Source organism: Notamacropus eugenii, chromosome 1, assembly GCF_028372415.1.
Source record: "Notamacropus eugenii isolate mMacEug1 chromosome 1, mMacEug1.pri_v2, whole genome shotgun sequence".
Taxonomy (NCBI): domain Eukaryota; kingdom Metazoa; phylum Chordata; class Mammalia; order Diprotodontia; family Macropodidae; genus Notamacropus; species Notamacropus eugenii.
The window spans coordinates 444,045,756-444,068,388 of record NC_092872.1 but is presented as its reverse complement, the minus strand read 5'-3'; the positions used below and the strand labels follow the sequence as shown (position 1 = coordinate 444,068,388).

The 22,633-nt window shown below is 36.5% G+C and overlaps 1 protein-coding gene across 2 annotated transcripts in view; it reads left to right on the top strand.

Moving 5' to 3' along the window:
• LOC140519115 (olfactory receptor 1J2-like) overlaps nucleotides 1–17,559 on the top strand; it is a 63,066-nt gene extending 45,507 nt beyond the window's left edge. The window contains exon 2 of one of the 2 annotated variants that reach the window (XM_072631842.1): nucleotides 12,925–17,559. In XM_072631842.1, the coding sequence (XP_072487943.1) occupies nucleotides 12,941–13,885 (945 nt within the window). In that variant the 5' untranslated portion in view covers nucleotides 12,925–12,940 and the 3' untranslated portion in view covers nucleotides 13,886–17,559. The remainder of the gene's footprint in view (nucleotides 1–12,924) is intronic. The other variant, XM_072631843.1, reaches the window with a different exon arrangement.
• Nucleotides 17,560–22,633: the final 5,074 nt, after the last annotated feature.

Sequence of the window (22,633 nt, the reverse complement as noted above, 5' to 3'; positions counted from 1 at the left end):
TAAGTGGAGGGCTCCAAAAGAAGCCTCCACTTCAGCAGTGGTAGCAGCTGCCCTGAGACTGGGGCAGGGGCAAGGGCCAGGGCCAGGGCTGAAGCTGGACCATGGTCCTCTCTCAACCCAGTGAGAAACCATTCCCACTGACCTTTGAAGCTGTCCTTAATACCTGTAGGTTGAGAAGTTGGGAATCCACAGCACTTGCCAACAATTCAGTCCCCTAAGGCCTGCTCCTGGTTCAGTCCATGCCAGCATGGCCTACGTTGAACTGTGCTCCTCTCCCAGCCTTGTGCAACAGACTCTTTCTGTCTACTTTCAAAATTTACTTCAGTCTATCATTTTGTGGCTTCTACTGTTCTAGAATTTGTTTAGAGCCAATTTTTACATGGATAATTTTGATTGTATTAAAAAATTTTGTACAAGCAAAACCAATACAACCAAGATTAGAAGGAAACAGAAAGCTGGGAAACATTTTATAGCGTGTCTCTGATAAAGGCCTCTTTTCTCAAATATATAGGGAATAAAGCCATATTTATAAAAGTAAGAGTCATTCTTTAATTGATAAGTGGTAAGTGGTCAAAAGATAGAAACAAGTAGCTTTCAGAAGAAGAAATCAAAGCTATGAAGAGTCACAGGAGAAACATACTCTAAATCACTACTGAGTTGAAAAATGCAAATAAAAATAAATCTGAGATAAGTACCACACACCTATAAGATTGTCTAACATGGAAGAAAAAAATTGACAAATGCTGGATGGCACGTGGAAAAATTGGACACTAATTTCTGGAAAACAATTTAGAATGAGACCCAAAATGATAACCCTAACCCTAAGAACTTAGAGTGACATTCAAAGAGCTTACCCTAACCCTTAACCCCTGACCCTAAATCTATCCCTAATGTTTTGACCCAACAATATCACTATTACCTCTGTATCCCAAAGAAACCAAAGAAAAGGGGCAAGGACCTACTTGTACAAAAATACTAATTGCTATTTTTTTGTATATGTAGTGGCAAAGAATGCAAAAGCAAAGGGATATCCATTAATTGAAGATGGCTGAAAAACTTGTGGTTACATGTTTGAGATGGAATACTATTGTGCTACAAGAAATGATTAGCAGCTTGGTTTCAGAAAAATGTAGGAAAACTCCCATGAACTCAGGCAAAATAAAATGATCAGAACCAAGAAAACATTGTACATAGTAACAGTAATATTACAAGGATGATCGACAGTGAAAGACTTAGCTACTCTAATCAAGACAATGATCCAAGAAATTGAAAAGAACCTGTGGTGAAAAATGCTATCTACCTCCAGAGAGAAAACTGATGAACTCTGGATACAGATTTTTATTTCATGTATTTTTTAAATTTTGTTTGTGTTTTCATTTACTACATGCCCAGCATAGAAATATTTTGCATGATTTGAAATTTATAAATTCTATCAAATTGTTTGCCTTCTCAAAGGGAGAGAGGGACAATGGGAGGGAAAGAATTTAGAAACTAAAATTGTGAAAAATGATTGGTAAAATTTTCTTATATAAAATTGGAAGCATTTAACAAAACAATCAGAAATTATTTTAAAAATAAAGTGATTTAGTAACACTATACAGAATCAATGAAGACAAAACCAAAATATTAACAAGCAGTCTTAACATCTAGGAGTAAGTGCCATGTTTTATGTGTTATGTGTTTTCATGAAATTATGAAATAGTAGAATAGTAATGTATCTGAGAAGTCATTTTTGTCTTACTGCCTCATTTCATAGATAAGGAAAGTGGAACCCAAGAGGTTCAAGAATTTTTCATGTATACCCAGTTGGTAAGTGCAGAGCTGACAGCCCAACCCAGATGTGCTGACTCCATGTCCAATGCACTTTCTGCTACATGAGACTGCATATGAATTAATAGTCTTAATAAGTCTTTGATTTTATAGGATTTTCTTATTAGAACAATCAAATGAACACTAGTCTTGTAGCCTGAAGACTTGGGTTCCATTGCTGTAAACTGTATAAGCATGACTCACATGCAGCCAAATCTTAAAATTTACAATCTAGTGCATCCTTCCCTATAATATAGAGCCTGCAAGAAATTTACATATGAACAGTCTTAGATCTTTGTTTACTTTTTATTACCATGTTCTGTTTCATATTGAGAATATTTACAACCTCTCTCATGTACTAGACTATGATTTCTACAAGGTCAGGAATTATTCAGGTAGGAATTGGAAGAGATGACCTTTAAGTTTCCATCAAACATTTAGGAGTATAGAACTCTAGGATTTTTTAAAAAATGTTGCATTTTATCCACCCATTGTTGTATGGTTTGGAGTCATGGAATACTACAGTGCCCCAAGAATTAAATATCAGCAATACCCAGAAGTCACTTGAAATGTTCATGGTAGATGTGAGAATGCTGCAACATATGACAAATAAAGAACTTTAAAGAACTGGAGCAAATATGAGTAGGGGAAATTATGAGCAAAAAAGAGAGAAAGGATCGGCCATAGAGGAGGAGTGAGGGATGACAGATGGGCAGATCGAATAGTCTGGGGTTATGTCAGAAGAAAAGAAGCATGGAACCTAATATGTTGGGTGGAATCTAGAGACAAACTTATGTACATAAGTGGAAAAGAATCTCCAAGAATGGGTAGGCATAGAAGGGATGCTCTCTGGATCCTCAAAGGCAAACATCCAGAAGGGGATCATGGATGCATTTGAATATCCCCTAAAGTTAGCCTAGAGCTTTGCACACAATAACTGCTGAATAGTGAATACATATGGTCATTGAATGAATGGACAATATGACCCTGAGAAAGTCACATCCACTTTCTGAACTGCTGTTGGTCATGATACAATGGACAGAATACTTCTCTATATTCTATACTGCAAGTGAACTCCATCTCTAAAATAGGGGGTGGAAATTTGTTACCTAACACACAGACCTATTTTCATGAAAGAGAGTCTATAAACTCTAAAGTGCTACAGCATTGCCAACTTTTGACAAAATTTAGTTTGTCATTCAGTTGGCACTACTTATTAGCTGCCTATTCTGTGCCCAGGCACTGTACTAGGCACTGGGGGTGCAAGCATAAATGAAACAATCCCTACTCTCACAAGATTTACTTTATTAGTTTCCTTCATTCCTTAGTAAACTGCTTTAACCCCCAACCATAGAAAAACTAAAATAAAGGTGAGGGGGATTCTTTTCTAAATCTGAATAATCTAACTTTTGGTTGACAATGGGTGTACCAGGGTTTGGGCCAGAGCTGGTGTCATTAGGTGAATGAAGATTGCAGGAGGAGCAGCTTTGAGCTGGAGAATAAGAAGCTGATCATTTCTTTACACAGGCGCAGAGGAGTGAGAATGGATACCCCAAAGGCTTTTCCCCCAAGGGCCCACAGCATTGCCTTCTCCAACCTCTGACACAAACATTCCCCATCCCCAAGCCCAGTTTTTCCCTTTCACAGGGAGCCCAAGGGAAAATCAGGCAGTTACTCCACATTTATTTCTAATCAGAATCTTGGGAGCATTGTCTCCCACCTCCTGGTTCCTTCTTTGACTGATAAAGCAGGAGCCCCAAGCTCCGTTGGTGGTGAATAGGAACGAAGAGCATCTTCACAACAAATACCAAGCTTCCTCCACCTCCCCATGCCCCTGTGAGCAGTCTGGAATTCTGAAGATTTGGCTTCTGCTGTTCCTTCCATATTCCCATGTGTCCTGGTGAGAAGCTCTATGCTCTGGAGCTGAGAACATCTGAATTTATCCCATGCTGATGCAGGTCAGATAGATTTGGACATCTTTACTCAAATAATATATTTGTGTGTTTGCATGTTCTATGTGTCTGTGAGAGAGACAGACAGAGAGAACCTAAATAAGACAAAAAGAGATAGAGATAGACAGAGACTAATAGGCAGATTGATAATACTGTTCTGCTTCCTTACATTTAATAAAGAATAATGCTTAATAAGAACTACCATTTTGTTATACTTTTACATTTGCATAGCGTTTTACAAATATTACTTCATTTATTCCTCTCTACTACTCTATGGGGTAGGTGATATTGTTCTTATTTTCCAGATGAGGAAACTTAGACTGAAAAATGTAAATTGAATTGTACAATGTCACCAAACTAACAAGTGTGTGAATTTTAACTGCAGTTTTCTGAATCCACATCCAATACTCTATTCATTTTGGTGCCTAAAATTTTTCAATGCATATTCCCAGTTTACTTGAATCATTATGCTAGTGAATAGACTGCTATAACATGGCATGTGGGATATTAATGATGAAAAAAATTTTTGAATCAATCAATAAACATTTATTAAGTGCCTACTTTATGCCAAGCAGTGTGCTAAGCACTGGGGTTACAAAAGGAAGAAAAATACAATTCCTGATCTCATGGAGCTCACAAGCTAATGAGGAAAACAACATGCAAGCAATATAAAAACAAATATAAGGGGAAAATATAAAATAATTGAACAGAAGGAAAGCACTAAAATTAAGAGGAGGTGAGAAAGACTTCCTATGAAAGATGGGATTTTAGTTGGGACTTAAAGAAAATGAAAGTAGGCAGAGATGAGCGAGTGCATTCCAAACTTGAGGGACAGCCACAGAGAAGTCCCAGAACTGAAAGCTGCAGTGTCTTGTCTCTGGAGCAGCCAGGAGGTCAGTTTCACTGGGATTGAAGAGCTTGGATAACATGTAAGAAGACTGGAGATGGAGAATGGGGCTAGGTTTAAAGGGCTTTGATTGTTAAACGGAGCCTGTTGTATTTGATCCTGGAGAGAATAGGAAGCCACAGGACTTCATTGAGTGTTTGTGTGTGTATGTGTGTATGTGTGTGTGTGCGTGTGCATAGGAATTGAGGGGGTGGGGTGACATGATCAGATCTGAGCTTTAGGAAAATCATTTTGCAAACAAACGACTTAGAATACAGAATTTTAATACAGGTCTGACCGTGTCTCTCAACTGCTCAAGAAATGTACAAGACTCATAATTGTATCTAAAACAAAAACAAAACGTTTTCTGTTTAGCAAGAAAGTTCCCCAAATCTTACAGCAGTATCTCTGTCCAGACTGATTAAACATGAGCTCCCCTCAGACACTCCAGTCTTTAACCAAACTGGCTTACTTGGATGTTCTCTATACAAGTGAAACCCCACCTCCCACTGCTGAACCTTTGCCTGGGTTTAGCCTCACAACAGAAATTCTCTCCTTCCTCATTTCTGCTTCTCGGCTCCTTCTCTCCTTTCAAATCTCATCTGTAGTAGAGTTACCTGCAAAATATCTTTCTTAATTCATCCACTTGTTTTTGGAACCCCTTCAGTTAATTGGTTTGTTTTGTTTGAATTCTAAGAGGAGAGTTCAGAGCAATGGGTCAAAGTTATAGAGGTATGGCAGATGGGTTTGATGTAATGAAAAGTTTCTTAACAATTAGAACTGTTCTAAAGTGGGATGGGATCCTTCTGAATAGAATGGATTCTTCCTCCTAGGGAATTTCAGGTGAAAGCTGATAGGTCACTTGATTGGCATGTTGTAGAGGACATGCTTTTTAGATATGAGTTTCACCAGAAGACCTATGAGGTCCCGTTATACCCTTAAATTCTGTCATGCATGGACTCTGTCACATCTTATCTATATAAGCTTGTTCAAGTCGTTATGATATTGAGGAAATTTATCCTTGAGGAGAGAAGATGTAGTTGGAGCATAATTCAAATATGTTTAAGGTTGTAGATGTTAAAGAAGTTTACTAGAATTAAAGGATGCAAAAATAAGGAGGTTGATTGTACAAGTAATGAATTGCTATTCCCTGGAGATATTCACAGTCTGTATGAACTCTGATTGAAGCTTATATTGAGAAGGTCCATATTTCAGTTATGAGTTGAATAGAATGACTTTTGAGTTCCCTTCTAATGCTCATTTTGCACACACACACTTACATATATTGTGTGTATGTATATATTTACAGACATATATTTTATATATTAAAACATTTAAATATGCCTGTGCATATACATTCATATGTATACATATACAGAGAGAGAGAGAGCTTTGTGTATATCTGTACAAGTTATATGTGTGTGTTTGAAAGAAGACCTTTCAATGAATAATCTAAATATACATGGATCCCTATTTTGATAATAAGAGAATCTTATGTGTGAATAACATGTTTTGGTCTTTTTATGTGTATTAGTGCTATTAAAAAGCACAGAAGTAAAGATGTTCATCTAAGCTTTGGCCCAGATTGGAGTCAATTGGAGATGTGCATTATTGATGATTAATCAGTATAACAGAATTAAGGAGTAGAGCATCCACATCCAGTACGGCTAGAGGAAGAGTGCTCTGCTGAGGAGGTATGTGAACCTTAGTCAGATTGGCCAATCCCATCAGAAATTACAGTAGGACTTATGAGGGAAGGGAAGTGAACTTAAAAGGCTAAAAGGAGGTTATGTTGACTTTCTAGTGGTGGTCTGTGACTTTACTTTGCTATCTTTTCTGATATTTTGAGTATGGTCCTGGCAGCTATGTCTGTGAGGAGGATAGTGATACAGGAGTCATGTTCCATTTCCTGTTTCCTCTTGGTATGGTGTTGTCCACAGTAAGGTCCTGAAAAGGCTGGGAGTTAGGACATAGTATATACAAAAAGATATTTAAGTGGTGATAAAGTGTCCTGCAGATTCAGCTACAACGGAATCTATTCGATCCTGTACAATCTAGCTCAATCTCCCAACCACAGGAAAAATTGCTGTTAGGATAGACAGAGACTGTGGTGCAAGTGAGAATACTAGTCCAGTTTAGCATTAAAGGTAGTGGAAAGTATTGAATTCATTCTGAGAGGTTGTATTGCACTGACTGATATTATCAATCCTATTCAGGAAAAAGAGGAAGACTTACTGGATTCAATAAGTTTAATTAGGTTGACTCACTCTTGTGAGATTAAGGCCCAGGTGAGACTCTCTAGGCTACAGGAAAGGTGCTTTTTCACTGTGACTTTTTTAAGGAAAATACTTTCTTGTATTAGGATTATCTGGGACCACTTTCCTAGGGGAATTGGGAAACAATTGTGGGAGAGCATTTGTTGTCTTTCCAAGTATCTGGGGCCTTGTGACACTGTCCCTGTGTGGCAAGAGGTCAATTTTCTTTTAAAGACTGAGTTGCTTATCAGAAAGCCTTTCAAATATGGCTTTGCATAGATCTCTTTTGCAGCAGCTATGATGAAACATTATACACAATGACATTAAATATGTATTTAGAATCTAAACATAATGATTGCCTAATGGGAAACAACTTTGTGACCCATGTGCTTTAATACTGTAGGCAGATTCTATGCATGAATCAAAACAGGGATAGAAAAAGCAAACCAGGAATTCTTTGCTAGAAAGCTGATTCATCAAAGGTAAAGAAAGGGAATTGGGGACCAAGAACTCCCTTGCCACATTAACTCTCACAATGGAAAATTCCCAGGGAGAGGTTAAATAGAAAGACAGTTCTGATTACCTGGAATATATTTCCTAGAATATGGTGAGAAAATAGGATTGCTTCTCTTCAAAAAGATATATGCAGATTATGTGGAATACATGTCTCTGGATAAAAAGGCAGATATAGTACAAAATCATTCCCATCATGTGACAAGCAGATGGCAGTAGAGGGAAGTAGCCATTTAGGTGAAGGTGGAAAGGATGATGTTTGGATTGCCATGTTTAAGACATCTCAATTTTCACGTTGAATGGGATGCATGTCAGTGGAATTTCCCCAATTAGGAATCTCCTCACCTGGAATAAGAGAAAAACCAGAGGTGCTAGCCCAATTAAAGACCAAAGGACCCAGATACCTCTTGAGTACCAGAATTTGCTAGATGTGTTTATTAAAGGGCAAGCAGATCATTTGTTTTCCCACTGAGAATAAATTGAATGAAGGACCATCTCAGAATATCACTGTCTTATGGGCAGAATTATGTCAAGACAGATGGACTTTTTTGACATATATACAAGAATATACAAAACAGTTTCAATATGGGATTGTCTGTTTGGAATTGGAAGGGACCTTATAGTCCATCTATTTCCATTTACCTTAGAGAGTCCAAGACCTTCATTTTAATAGAGGAAGCTGAATTGCAGAGATGTTTAATAATTTGTTCAGTCATATAGGTAGTTAACTGACAGAGTCCAACCTCTGATTCCAACCTCATGAGTCTTTTCACTTTCATATGAAATGCTTTGGTGCTTTCTTCTTTGTCCTTAAGAAGTAAGATTTACTGTGATAATGTATTGACTTTTGCACAAGAAGTTCAGACCCATTTGAATCTGGCCTTGAGTGTGACATTTGTAATAACTCCCAAATTTACATTCATCCTCGTAACAGGGAGAGGCATAATTTCCCTGCCCCCTCCTCCGACCCCAATATGCCACCCTTATATAAAGGTTTATGAAGGAAGAAACTAAATTAAGAAGCTATGTAATTGTCTATCCTCTTCTGATCACACTGTCATACCTACAGAAATAAGGTATAATGGAATGTATGGAGAGATATTGGCAGTTATTAGCCCTGTAGACATGGCAGTAACTGGAAGGGGTTGATATTTGGAGACGGTAATAGAGTCACATGATGTCATATGACCTAAGGGTCCAACTATTCCAACTACTACATTTTACAGATGAGGAAACCAAGACCAAGATAGACTGAGCCACTTGGCCAAGGCCACACAGCACATTAGTAGATAAGTGGATCTAGGCCACAGGAGTTTTGATTTTGTTGTAGAACTATGTGTCGTGGAAGTATGTGGAACAATAATATTGTCCTTTGTCCTCCCACTTTTGTCATTTTTATCTGAAGTCTTAATGTGTGTCATCATGGTGAGTGGTGTCCTTGAGTTCTCAAAGGCTCTGTAAATGGAGGGTAAGCTCTGATACATCCTACCACAGTGGAAACACTTCAAATAAATCCTAGCAAATGATTGATTATCAGTCATCAAAACACCAGTTTGCTTCAGTTTAGGAAGACTCATCGCTAAATTGGACACAAGATTAATAATTTTTCATCTAGATAACACAAAAAACCAATCTGTTATGATGCAGAACGGTTACAATTTGCATCAGTGGAAGTAGCATTCACAGTGAGGAAATCTCAGATAATCTTGATCCTATATAAACAAAAACTAAATTCAACAAACAGCATCTAATTTTAAACTTTTATTGATAACTATCTGAACATTTGGAAACCAGAATATTTCCTTAAAAAAATGGTTAAGAAATAGGATGACTAGTATCTTAAATTACAGCAGCCATTTAAAAGAAATACTGATGTGATTTAGGTTGTGATTCTTTCCTCCAATTTCATTCCAGTTTATTACAACATTTGAATCACAACCATGAAAACCTGAAGTACATATAGCTTTTCTGAATAACTTCATTTAAGATTAATTTGTGAAATCCATATGTATCACTGTGGAGGCAGTGTGGTGTAGTCAATAGAGTGCAGGGCTTAGAGTCTGAAAAAAGTGGGTTAGAAGATTCTAGGAAGATAGCACAGCAGATCAGGAAATAACAAATTTTTCATATTTCCCCCAGAAACACAATAAAGTAGCACATCAGGAAGAACATAGAGTAGTAAAAATAAACAAGAGTTCAGTCAGAACAGTGTTTCTCCTGGAGCAATAGCACAAGATTTGAAGAAACACCCTAGGACTAAGGTTTGGTCCCTGTGAAACATAAATACCTTCAGTCTAGTTCCCCTGAAACAGCAAGTGTTATCCCTGGGCTTAGCTGGAAGTAACCTAAACTCCAGCCACAAGAACTTCCACCTCTGGACAGAGTGAGGTAACAGGTTTCTCACTGGGGGAAGACTGAGGGAACCTACGCTGATAAGGAATGCCAGACTCACCTATGCTGCCAACACCCAGCCCTGAGCAAGAAAGAACAAGAAACCCCTGTGAGTGCAGAAACAGTGGGGTCTGGACGCTGCTGCCTGTGGGGACTTGTATGAGTACAAAGTTCTTAGTTGCAGTTCAAGACTAGAGGGGAGACCTGAGTGAGAAACTGAGACCAGAGTCACCATCCATGATACCCTGGGACTAGAGGTACTTACAAAAAATAAGCTGCTACAAATTTTTTAAAAAGAGCAAGAAAATAAGAAAGAACTCAACCACAAAAAATACTTTGTGACTAGAGAAGACCAGGGTCATCTTCAGAGGAGGATACTGAAGCAAAAAGCAAAACACAGAATAACCTCCTATACCCCAAAGAGTAACATCAAATTGTCACCTACTTAAAAAGAATTCATAGAAGAACTTCAAAAAGACTTTAAAAATCAAACGAGAAAGATTGAGGAATTTTTTCTTTTAAATGAGAACAATCCAAACAAACAAACAAACAAAAAAAGATTATGAAAAATGTCAATCAATTAGAAAAGGACATACAAAATCTTAAGAAAATGACTCATTCCACAACTGATAAATGGTCAAAGGATATGAACAAGGAGTTTGCAGAGGAAAAAATTAAAGCTATCTGTAGTCATGAAAAAATGCTCTAAATCACTTGATTAGAGAGATGCAAGTCAAAACAACTCTGAGATACCACATCACACCTATCAGATTGGCTAACATGACAAAACAGGAAGATGATAAATGTTGGAGAAGATGTGGGAAAGTTGGAACACTAAAATCATTGTTGGTGGAGTGGTGAGTTGATCCAACCATTTTGGAGAGCAATTTGGAATAATGCCCAAAGGGCTACAAAAATGTGCATACCCTTTGGCCCAGTAATATTGCTTCTAGGACTATATTCCCAAGACATCATAAAAATGGGAAAGGGTCCCACATGTACAAAAATATTTATAGCACCTCTCTTTTTGGCGGCCAAAAACTAGAAATCAAGTGGATGCCCATCAATTGAGGAATGGTTGAGTAAACTGTGGTATGTGAATGTAATGGGATACTATTGTGCTGTAAGAAATGATGAACAGGAAGACTTCAGAGAGGCCTCGACAGACTTATATGAACTGATGCTGAGTGAAAGGAGTAGAACCAGGAGAGCTTTGTACACAGAAACAAGCACAGTGTGTGAGGAATTTTTCTGGTAGTCTTAGTACTTCATTGCAATGCAAGGACTTAAAAAAATTCCCAGTGGTCTCTTAAGGCAAAATGCCTTCCACATTCAGAGAAAGAACTATGGAATTCATTTGCAGAGTGAAGCAGACCGTGTTCTTTTTTATTATGTTTTGGTTTGTTTTATGATTTCTCCTATTCATTTTAATTCTTCTATGCAACATGACTAAGGTGAAAATGTATTTAATAGGAATGTATGTATAGAACCTATATAAAATTGTATGCCATCTCAAGGAGGGAATGGGAAGGTAGGGGAGAAGGTTGAGGATGGAGGAGAAAATAATCTAATATATATGAAAGAGACTGTAAACAAATAAAACAAATAAAATTTAAAAAAGAAAATGACTCCTTGAAAATCAGAATTGGACAAGTTATAAGAAACCACACAATAATAAAAGAAAATGTAAAAAAAAAATGAAAAAATAGAACAGAATGTGTAGTATCTCATAAGAAAAACAACTGATCTGGAGAGCAGATCAAGAAGAGAAAACATAAGAGTAATTGGACTACCTGAAAACTATGATAAAAAAAGAATTAAAAAAAATTGTCCTGAAACATTAGAACAAGAGGGAAAAGTAGAAATTTTAAAAATCCATTGATCATTACCTGAAAGAGATCCTACAATTAAAACCCACATAAATATCATAGTCAAATTCTAAAATCTCAGCTCATATTATGAAAAACAAGAAAAAAAAACAATTTAAATATGGTGGTGCAATGATTAGAATCACACAAGACGTAGTAGCAGCAACACTAAAAGACCACAGGTCTTGGAACACTACATATTTCAGAGCAAAAGAGCTGTGGTTATGGCTGAAAATATCATACCCAGGGAAGTTACACATAATTTTAAATGAAAAAAAAGAATGTTTAATAAAAAGTCAGGCTTTTAGGAACTTGTTTAAAAAAAGACCTTGAACAACAGAAGATTTGGTACATAAGATGCAAAAGGAATATGAGCTACATCTCAAAGACTAATTACAAGGGACTCAATAAGGACAGATCATTTACATTTTACTTGAGAAAATGTAAAAGGTATGTCTAAGATTTCTAATAGTAATTAGATAGTTTGTAAGAAAGATTTGGGTAAACCTGAGTATGATATGAATTAAAAAAAATAAAACCTTTTAGGAACAGGTAAAAAGAGTAATTATTTACAGGAATGAAGTAAAAAAGGAAGAACTAACACAGAAGAGCCATCTCAATATGTATTATGAAGAAATGTAAGGCTCTATGCTATCTATAAGGAACAGTCCTTTGGAGAGCAGAATGAAGTATGTGAGAAAGCCTGTTCTCTTCCTATTGTCCCTGAATGAAGAATCCATGTGATTAAGAGACAGTCACAGAAAGATGATTTTTGTCTCTGAATAAGAGGGAAACCTGTTGAACAAAGATAGAATAGAAAGGCAGTATTTTGTAATAGGATGACCATAGTCCATAGAGTCCATGCTCTAATATTGTAAGAGCTAAAGTCTCTTCTAGTTCTAATGCCACGTGCTCTATTTCATAATAGTCTAGTTCATCCAAATATAATGTTATATTGTTCATCCAAATATGTTCATCCAAATATAATGTCATATTGGCTATGTTTTAATGTACTTTCCACCCTAAGAATTTTACATACTTGATGCTACCATTCCAGGTTTGAAAGTTCTTTCCTGTTCCAACACTTCATGTTCCAAGTACCTTTTAACTCTAATATTATGTAGTCTGTATTCTAAGTCCTATCTAAACATTTATGACTTTATGACTAATGTGTATGAAGCCTAGTATATTCAATACTCTATGATTTTTGTGATTCAGTGGTATTTATTTCTGATTCCTTTTTATTCCAGCAGTTACTTAAACAGCATGGAAAGAGACAATGAGACGAATGTCTCTGAATTCCTCCTCCTAGGACTTCCCATCAGACCACAGCAACAGGTGTTTTTCTACATCCTGTTCCTGAGTATGTATCTCACCACACTGTTTGGGAACCTGCTTATCATCTTGCTGATCAGATTAGACTCTCGCCTTTGTACACCCATGTATTTCCTCCTCAGTCACTTGGCCTTCACTGATCTCTGTTTCTCTTCAGTGACCACCCCTAAGATGCTGGTGAACATACAGACAAGAAGCCAGACCATTTCCTACAATGACTGCATCTCACAGATGTATTTCTTCATATTATGTACTGATCTGGACAGTTTCCTTCTCACTGCAATGGCTTATGATCGATATGTTGCCATCTGCTACCCTCTCCAGTACAGCACTGTTATGAGCCAGGAACTATGCATCCTGCTGGTGGTTGGGTCCTGGATCCTCTCCTGTGCCAGCTCCTTGGCCCATAGCCTTCTCCTAGCCCGATTGTCCTTCTGTGCAGACAACACCATAGCTCACTACTTCTGTGAATTGGCTGCATTGCTCAAGTTATCCTGCTCAGATGTCTCTCTCAATGAACTAGTGATATTCACAGCAGGAGTAGCAGTCATTACATTGCCATTAATATGTGTCCTTGTCTCTTACATCTGTATTCTTGCCACCATCCTGAAGATCCCCTCTACCAAGGGGATCTGCAAAGCTTTATCAACCTGTGGTTCCCACCTTTCTGTGGTGTCATTGTATTATGGGACAATCATTGGTCAGTACTTTTTCCCCTCCTCCAGTAACTCTAACATCAAAGATATCATTTTTTCTATGATGTATACAGTGGTGACTCCTATGCTGAACCCTTTTATCTATACTCTGAGGAACAAAGATATTAATGAAGCCCTGAAGAAAGTCCTTAGTAGAGGAATGTTCTCTTGGTCTTCATAGTCAGAGTCGTGATCTAATTTTACTTAGTCCATAGAATTATGTATTGTGTCTACTCATTCTACAATTCATAACAATATAGAAATCTTAAACTTATTTTTCCACAATTCTGCATAAATTCTCCATCAGATATCAACAAGAATTTCCCAGGATGCAAAGGCAGAGTTTTTGGAGCTCTTGAGTGGTAGACAGAACACTCATATGAATGCAAAGAAAACTACGTTGGTTTATTGTTCACAAGCCACCATTTATGGACTTTTTGGTATTTCTATGAAGGAAACATAGGGATTCATTAGTAATGAGGAAACTTAATTTTTGAAGAGCTCATATAATTTACCCAAAGTTAATTTATTTTACCACACATTTTTATGACCCCTTATGTTCAAGGCACTCTTAGGTACTAAGAATACAAAGAAAAACATATAAAACAGTCCTTTGCCTTCAAGGATGTTACATTCTTCACATAGGAAGTGCCAGGTCTCCTGAAACCAAATCAAAACCTCTTACCAAAACCTCACACTGATTTTCATGTAATGCTATTTTATTCCAGAAAAAGGCAACAACTTTTTGAGAGAGAAAGAGAGAGAGAGAGAGAGAGAGAGAGAGAGAGAGAGAGAGAGAGAGAGAGAGAGAGAGAGAGAGAGAGAGAGCAATATAGGGGAAGGAGAAATACATCTGGAGATAGTAGACCAAGATTCACATACCAATTCTCAATTTTCTGTGTGATCTTGAACAAATTAATTAATCACTCTAGACCTCAATTTTCCTCTTTTGTAAAATTAAGAAGTTGGACTGGATGACCTCTAAGATCCCTTTTTGCTCTAATTCCATGATCCTTTGTTTTCTTTTCCATTTTGGTTGTGTACAACCTGTACAAGATCTTGATTCATACTGTGCAACACAAGGACAGTGAGAACCAGCCTACAATAGTAAAAATATTTTTATTGCTTGTGGATATATTCACATTTCCAGTACCAGGGGAAGTCCTTCTAGAGACCCTATACAAAGATAGACGATAGGGAAAATCTTCAGTTATCAACAACTTTATCCTGGTAGAGGAGCTAAAGACCCTAACCAGGCTAGTACCTTTTGTATGCAACCTAGAGAATTACATACTTGTCTTATCACAGATAAGGAAATTCACCTGATCATCAGTGTTCAAATCAGAAACATGATCTTATTCAAGAGGATGTTGATAATCCTGTGTGGGTTGAGGTGTGGGGGAGGGAATGCAGGTGATGGTTCAAACAGTTACTATGATCATAGCTGGGAACCAATAGTGTGACTTTTTTCATTCTGGCTTTCTGTTTAAAAATCTCCACAACTCTCTTGCCTCCTCGAATGAGGGAGTTAGTAAGAAAGAGACTGTAATTAGGAAACAGAAGTGGAGAATGTGACATGGAAATTCTAAAAGACAACTCTAGAGCCAAGTCCTCATCTAATTTTAGCCATCCTAGCTTTGTTGTTGAATCTACCACCACAGCCTGAGGTCTCAGACTTCTGCATAAACCCCACAGTATTTCAAGGTAACCAGCGATTTTAAATCATCTTTCTGGAGTCCATTAAAGCTTCTTTATGGAAAATGTAAGAGTAATTAGGCACAATTCCATAATTGAGATACAATATGATGTTGATATGTTTAACATGATAATTGGATTATAGTAAGATAATAATTGATATAACATAACCAAAAAAAGAACAAGAAATTGTGTGTATCTCAGCCCAGCTCAGAAAACAAGTCTGACTTAGAAATATCTTAATTCTGAGTGTTGGATTAGTGGAATAGATTAGGTACACAAGACACAATAGTAAATGATCATAGCAATCCTGCATTTGATAGAATGAAAGATCCCATCTTCTGGAATAAGAACTTACTCTTTGATGAAAACTTCTGGGAAAATTAGAAAAGAGTAGGCTAGAATCTAGGTATCTACCAAGATAAGATCAGAATGGGGACATGATTTAGATATAAAGGGTGATTCCATAAGCAAATTAGGAGAGCAAGCAATAGTTTCCCTGTCAGATCTATGGAGAAAGGAAGAATTTTTGACCAAACAAGACATAAAGAGCATTGCAAGATGTAAAATGGATAATTTTGATTGTATTAAAAAGGTTTTGCACAAACAAAACCAGCATTAGAGTGAAACAGAAAGGTGGAAAACAAATATTACAGTGTGGCTCTGATAAAGAGCTCATTTCTCAAATATATAGGGAACCAAGCCATATTTATACTTGTAAAAGACTTTCCCTAACTGATAAGTGGTCAAAGGATATAAACAAGTAGCTTTCAGAAGAATAAATCAAAGCTTTCCACATTCAGAGAAAAAATAGGCTAAATCACTGAAGAGTGGAGAAATACAAATTAAAACAAATCTGAGATGCCATTAGTCACCCATAAGTTTGGCTAACATGGAAGAAAAAAATTGACAAATGCTGGAGGGTATTTGAAAAAATTGAACGCTAATGTATTGTTGGTAAAGTTGTGAACTGGCCCAACCATTCTGGAGAATGGCACCCAAATTTAGAATTTAGAACAATACCCAAAGAGCTAATCCTAACCCTAGCTCCTAATCAACCTCACCCTAATTCTAACCCTAACCATTTGACCCAGCAGTATCACTATTATGTCTGCATCCCAAAATTATCAAAGAAAAAAGACAAAGACCTATTTGTACAAAAATTCCAATAGAAGCTTTTTTTGAGTATGCGGTAGCAAAGAATGGAAAAACAAAGGGATATCCATGCATTGAGTATTGGCTGAAAAAGTTGTGGTATATGATTGCAATGGAATACTATTATGCTATAGGAAATAATTAGCAGTATGGTTTCGGAAAAACCTGAGAAGACTCCCATGGACTCATGCAAAGTAAAGTGTGCAGAATGAAGAGAACATTGTACATAGTAACAGCAATACTGTAAGGGTGATCAACTGTGAAAGACTTAGACAACAATCCAAGACAATTGAAAAGAACCCATGATGAAAAATGCTATCCACCTCCAGAGAGAAAAGTGATTAACTCTGAAAAACTTTGAAACATATTTTTCTTTCATCTACTTTTATTGTTTTGTTTTGCTTGTGTTTTCATTTACAACATGGCAAATATGAAAATAAGTTTTGTTTGATTTCATATGTATAGTCTATATCAAATTGCTTGCCTTCTCAAAGTGGGAGAGGGCCAATGGGAGGGAAAGACCTTAGAACCCAAAAATTTTTTAAATGATTGTTAAAAAATTTTTTATATAAAATTTGAAAGTATTTAATTGAACAACCAAAAATAATTTTTACAAAAAAATTGATTTAGTAACGCCATCCTGAAGTAATGAAGATACAACCAACATGATATTAAACAGGGGTTTTAACATCAAGGAGCAAGTATAATATTTTATGTGCTATCTTTTTCATTAAATAGTAGAGTAGGAAAGTAAGAAATCATTTTTGTCTTACTGACTCATTTCACAGATAAGGAAACTAGAACCCAAGAGGTGCAAGCAATTTTTCATGGATACCAAGGTAGTAAGTGGCAAAGCAGAGATCTCAATCCAAATGTGGTGACTGTATGTTCAATTCACTTTTCACTACATGAGGCTGTATATGAATTTATAGTCTTAATAAGTCTGTGTTTTTGTAAGATATTCTTATTAGAACAGTCAAATAAACACTAATCTTATAGTCTGAAGACTTGTGTTCTATTGTTGTAAATGGTATAAGCATGACTCACATGTAGATCTTATACCTTACAGTCCAGTGCATTCTTCTTTATAGTACAGAGTTTGAAAACAATTTATATATGAAATCTTAGATCATTGCTTATTTTTTAAAGACTTACCATGTTCTGTTTCATATTGTAAGTATTTACAACCTCACTCATATAGTAGACTATGATATCTACAAAGTCAGGAACTGTCTGGGTGGATAGTAGAAGAAATGACCTGAAGTTCCATCAAAAAGTTGAGGAGTCTACAATTTTAAGATTTTTAAAAATGTTTGCTTTTATTGACCCAGTGTTGTATGACTTTGAGTCATGGAACACTACAGTGCTCCAAAAAATTAAAAATTAGCATTACCCAGAAGTCACTTGAAATGTTCATAGTGGATGTGAGAATGCTGCAACATATGACTAATAAAGAACTTTAAAAAACTGCAGCAAATATGAGTAAGGGAAATTATGAGCAAAAAAGAGAAAGGATTGACCATGGAGTAGGAGTGATGGATGACAAGTAGGCAGATAGAGTACTCCATGGTTATGTCAGAAGAAAAGAAGGAAGCAACTTAGTGTGTTGAGTGGAACCTAGAGATAAACTTATGGACATAGAGGGACAAGAATCTCAAAGGATAGGTAGACACAGAAGAGTTGCTCTCTGAATCATCAAAGTGAAGCATCCAGAATCAACAAGGGGATGATGGATGCATTTGAATATTCTGAAAGCATAGCGTAGACCCTTCCCCATAATAGCTGCTGAATACTGAATACATGTGTTCATTGAATGAATGGACAATATTACCCTGAGTAGATCACTTCCATTTTCTGAGTGGCTGTTGGTAATGATACAATGAACAGAATACATTTTTACATTCTACACTGTAAATGAACTCCATCTCTAAAACAGGTGTGGGAATTTACTACCTAATTCTCAGAGTTGTTTTGATAAAAAGTCTATAAACTCTAATGTGCTAATTTAAAATTGTAGTTTATCATTCAGTCAGTAAGTATTTATTAGCTGCCTGTTCTGTCCCCAAACACTGTGCTAGGCACTGCGGATACAAGCATAAATGAAATAATCTCTGCTCTCACAAAATGTGTTTCCTTCATTCCTTAGATGTTTTAACCCCCAACTACAAGAAAACTAAAATGAAGGGGAGGAGGATTCTTGTCTAAATCTGAATAATCTAAGTTTTGGTTGATTATGGCTGTCGCAGTGCCTGGGCCAGTCTGATATCATTAGTGAATGATGCTTGCAGGAGAAGCAGCTTTGAGCTGGGGAATAAGAGGCTGATCATTTCTTCACACAGGCCCAGAGGAGTGAGGATGGACACCCCCAAAGGCATTTTTCCCAAGGGCCCACAGCGTTGTCTTCTCCAATCTCTGCCACAAACATTCTCCTTCCTTTAACCCCCGTGTATCCATTTCACAGGGAGCCTATGGGGGAATCAGGCAATTACTTGATGTTTATTTCTAACCAGAATCTTGGGAGCATTGTCTTCCACCTCCGGGTAACTTCTCTGGTGGATAAAGCAAAAGCCAGGAACTCCTTTGGTTAGTGGAAAGGAATGAAGGACTTCTTCACAACAATCATGGTGCTTCCTCCACCTCCCCATCCCCTATGAGCATTCTGGAATTCTGAAGATTTAGGTTCTGCTGTTCCTTCCAGATTCCCATGTATCCTGGGGAGAAGTTCTATTCTCTGGAGCTGAGAGCCTCTGAATTTATCTCATACTGCTGGAGGTAAGAAAGGTTTGGACAGTCTTAGTGAAGTAGTATGTGTGTGTGAGAGAGACAGAGGGAGGGAGACAGAGACAGGCAGATTGATAATACTGTTCTGCTTCCTCAGACTTAATAAAGAATAATGTCTAATAATAGATAGCATTATGTTGCACTTTTAGGTTTGCATAGAGCTTTAAAAATATTGTCTCATTTGATCCTTAGAAGAACATTGCAACATAGGTGGTATTATGATTATTTTCCAGATTAGGAAACTGAGACTGCTAAATATAAAGTGACTTGCACAATGTCACCCAGCGATGGCGGGGGGTGGGGGGGGAGGAGGGGGGAGCGCGGGGCGGATAGGTTAAGTAATAGGAGAGCAAGGTAGCTGGTAGAAGTAAAAGTAGCAGAGTCAGGAGGTACAGTAAATAAGAGATACACACAAACTTAAAATAAACATCTGGAGTAAAACTTATAGGGGAAATAAAAGCAGGGTTACTAATCATGATTTCAAACAAAGTTAAAGTTACAATAGATCTAGGAAGGAGAAAAATAAGAATATGACACTATATGTCAGCTATATTGATCAATATTGTTTTAGGCTATTTAAAATAACTAAACAGCATAAGGTTGGAATATTTCTATGGTACAGGAAATGATGAATTGGTAGATTTGGAAAAATATGGAAATCTCCGACTTATGAAGGAAGAGGTTATCTGCCCCTAGAGAAATAGAGGACAAAGAAGTATAATGCAGTCTCACATAGATGCATATGAATGTGTGTCTATATGTGAGTATGATTATAAATATCTAAAAATATGTGCATATGTATGAGCATGTGCATGTATATATCTTTGTGTCTATATGTATGTATATGTATATATCTCTGTGCATATATAAACATATATGTGTATATGTGTAACATGTGTGATATGTACATGTGTAATGTGTATATGTATATGTATGTGTAGGTATATATATGTGTGTATGTGTATATATGTGTATATATATATATATATATATATCTGGGCTTAATTGTAATCTTCTTGAGCATGGTGAAGGAGAGGAAGGGAGAATAAAAAAATGAAGTAAAAATTGCACAGCAGAGAACAAAAGAAAACTTACAAGGAAGCAAAGAAAAGAGGGCCAGCTCTGAACACAATGTGTAGTATTTAGTATATAGGCCTTCTTGAGATGGAAATTTATTGCTGTATATTTTGAATCCTTTCTTACATTTGGCTGTTCACATGGTGATTTTTTTTTCTTTTTTCTTTTTTCCTTTTCTTACTTTGTATTAATGTTTTAATATTTAAATTTATAATGCTTCTTTTCCTTTTGTTATTGTGTAAGTTTAAAATGAATTTTTTAAAAAGACTTAAATAAAGGAGGAAAAAGGGTTCAACACCACCTGTGATATATACTTAATGTATAACCTTGAGCAACTCATTTAGCTTTTAAATGTCTCAGGCAAATCCCTAGGATTTATTTACTAAATCATGTACAGGTTGCAATTTGTGGTGATAGAGGGAATTTCCCTGAACTCCCATGCTTAAAAAAGAATCACAAATTCTTCATATCCCTTTTTTTGTAAAAGAATATAAATATTTTAGGTTAAAGATATTTTTCAAAGTATTTGAGAAAGGAAAGGATTGAAAAATAAACAAAAAAACTTAATTTATCTAACAACATAATGGATATCCTGTAACATACATGAATTCTCCAGAAACTGAAAACCTTACCATTTTAGAAGTAAAATTTTTAATGTTAATCATTTTAATATGAACTTTCTGCAGACTATCTTCCTGGTCTAACTTTATTTTTTCTGGAAAAGAAAAAAATATCCATGATTTCATTTGTGTAGATACTCCCTCCACTGATGGCCACCACTCTGTGCCTTCATAGAGGGTCTTCATGAGTTACTGAGGTAACAATTCAATACCTTGAAAGCAACCTTCCAATCATGATCCTTTCACCACTTAGCTTGATACCTCCTCAGAAACTTTTTTTATGTCTGGGTCTACCCAGAGAATGTAGCAGCAAGGTCCAGTTTGTGTTCTACTGGCATAGACTTTGAAAACCCATGGTCACCTCCATTCCATTATGAGACATTGGACAGAGATTCTAATATAGGACAAAGAATATACTGATCATTTTGTGCCTTGTGATTTCATTAGAATAGAAAATTCCCAGGTAAGAAACTACATAAACCAATCTAGATTGATATATACTCGTCAACTTATGGTCTTAGAATAGAGTTTGGGGGAATTAAGACAATAAGTGATTCGTTCAGTCACACAGCTGGTATTTTTTTTTTTTTTGCTCCATCATGTCTGATTCTTTGTGGTCTGTGGACCACAGCACACCAATATTATCCATGGGTTTTTTTGGCAAAGATACTGAAATGGATTGCTATTTCTTTCTTCGAAGAACTAAGGCAAACAGAGGTTAAGTGGCATGTCCAAGGTCACACAGCTGATAAGTGTGTGAGGTTGTATTTGAATTCAGGTCTTCCTGACTCCAGGTCCAGTGGTCTATCCTCTGAGCTATTTAGCTGCCTCTGTTTTTCGAGGAAGGATTCAAAGACAGACCTTCCTGACCCCATATCCAGGCTTATTCACTATCTTATGCCATCTATCTTGCTAAAAATAATTGAACCAGAGGGGATCAATGAATTGAGCATGCAGCTAAAAAAAAAAAAACTAGAAAAAGAACAAATTAAAAATAATTGAACGCTTTATTTTTTGCTTAGGGTCATCATAAGGAAGATAAATTAATATTCTATACCTTAATAGAATGGCTTCCTGAGGAGCTGCTGATGTACAATGGGCTTTTTGCTCTCTTTCTAAATTATCCTAGATTCCACGTTTTGTAACTTTTAATGTTTATTTTTTTCACCCTGTCTCCTCTTTCTCATGAATTAGGCTATATTTGCATATTACTTCTCCTTCTTCTATTTTGCTGCTTCCAATATCCTCCTGGAGATTTTATGTGCTTGAAAATCATGGAATGCAACAATCACAAAACAAGTTAAGTATAAAAAATAATAATAATAGTAGTATATATCTGTATTGCTTTAAGGTTTGCAAAGTACTTTACATATCTCATTTGATCCTCTCCTATTTTGTGAAGCAGATGCTATTGGATTTGCCCGGTAGTGTCCAGTTGGGGATTCTTTGAGACAGGATTTAAACTCCGTCCTTCCCTGAGTTCCAAGTCCAACATTCTATCTATTTAACTATTGAGATGCTAAACTACTCACACAGGAAAGGAATGGTTCAAAGTGGGTATAAGCAAGCTGCTCAATGTTACCCACAGTAATTTGGGTGCA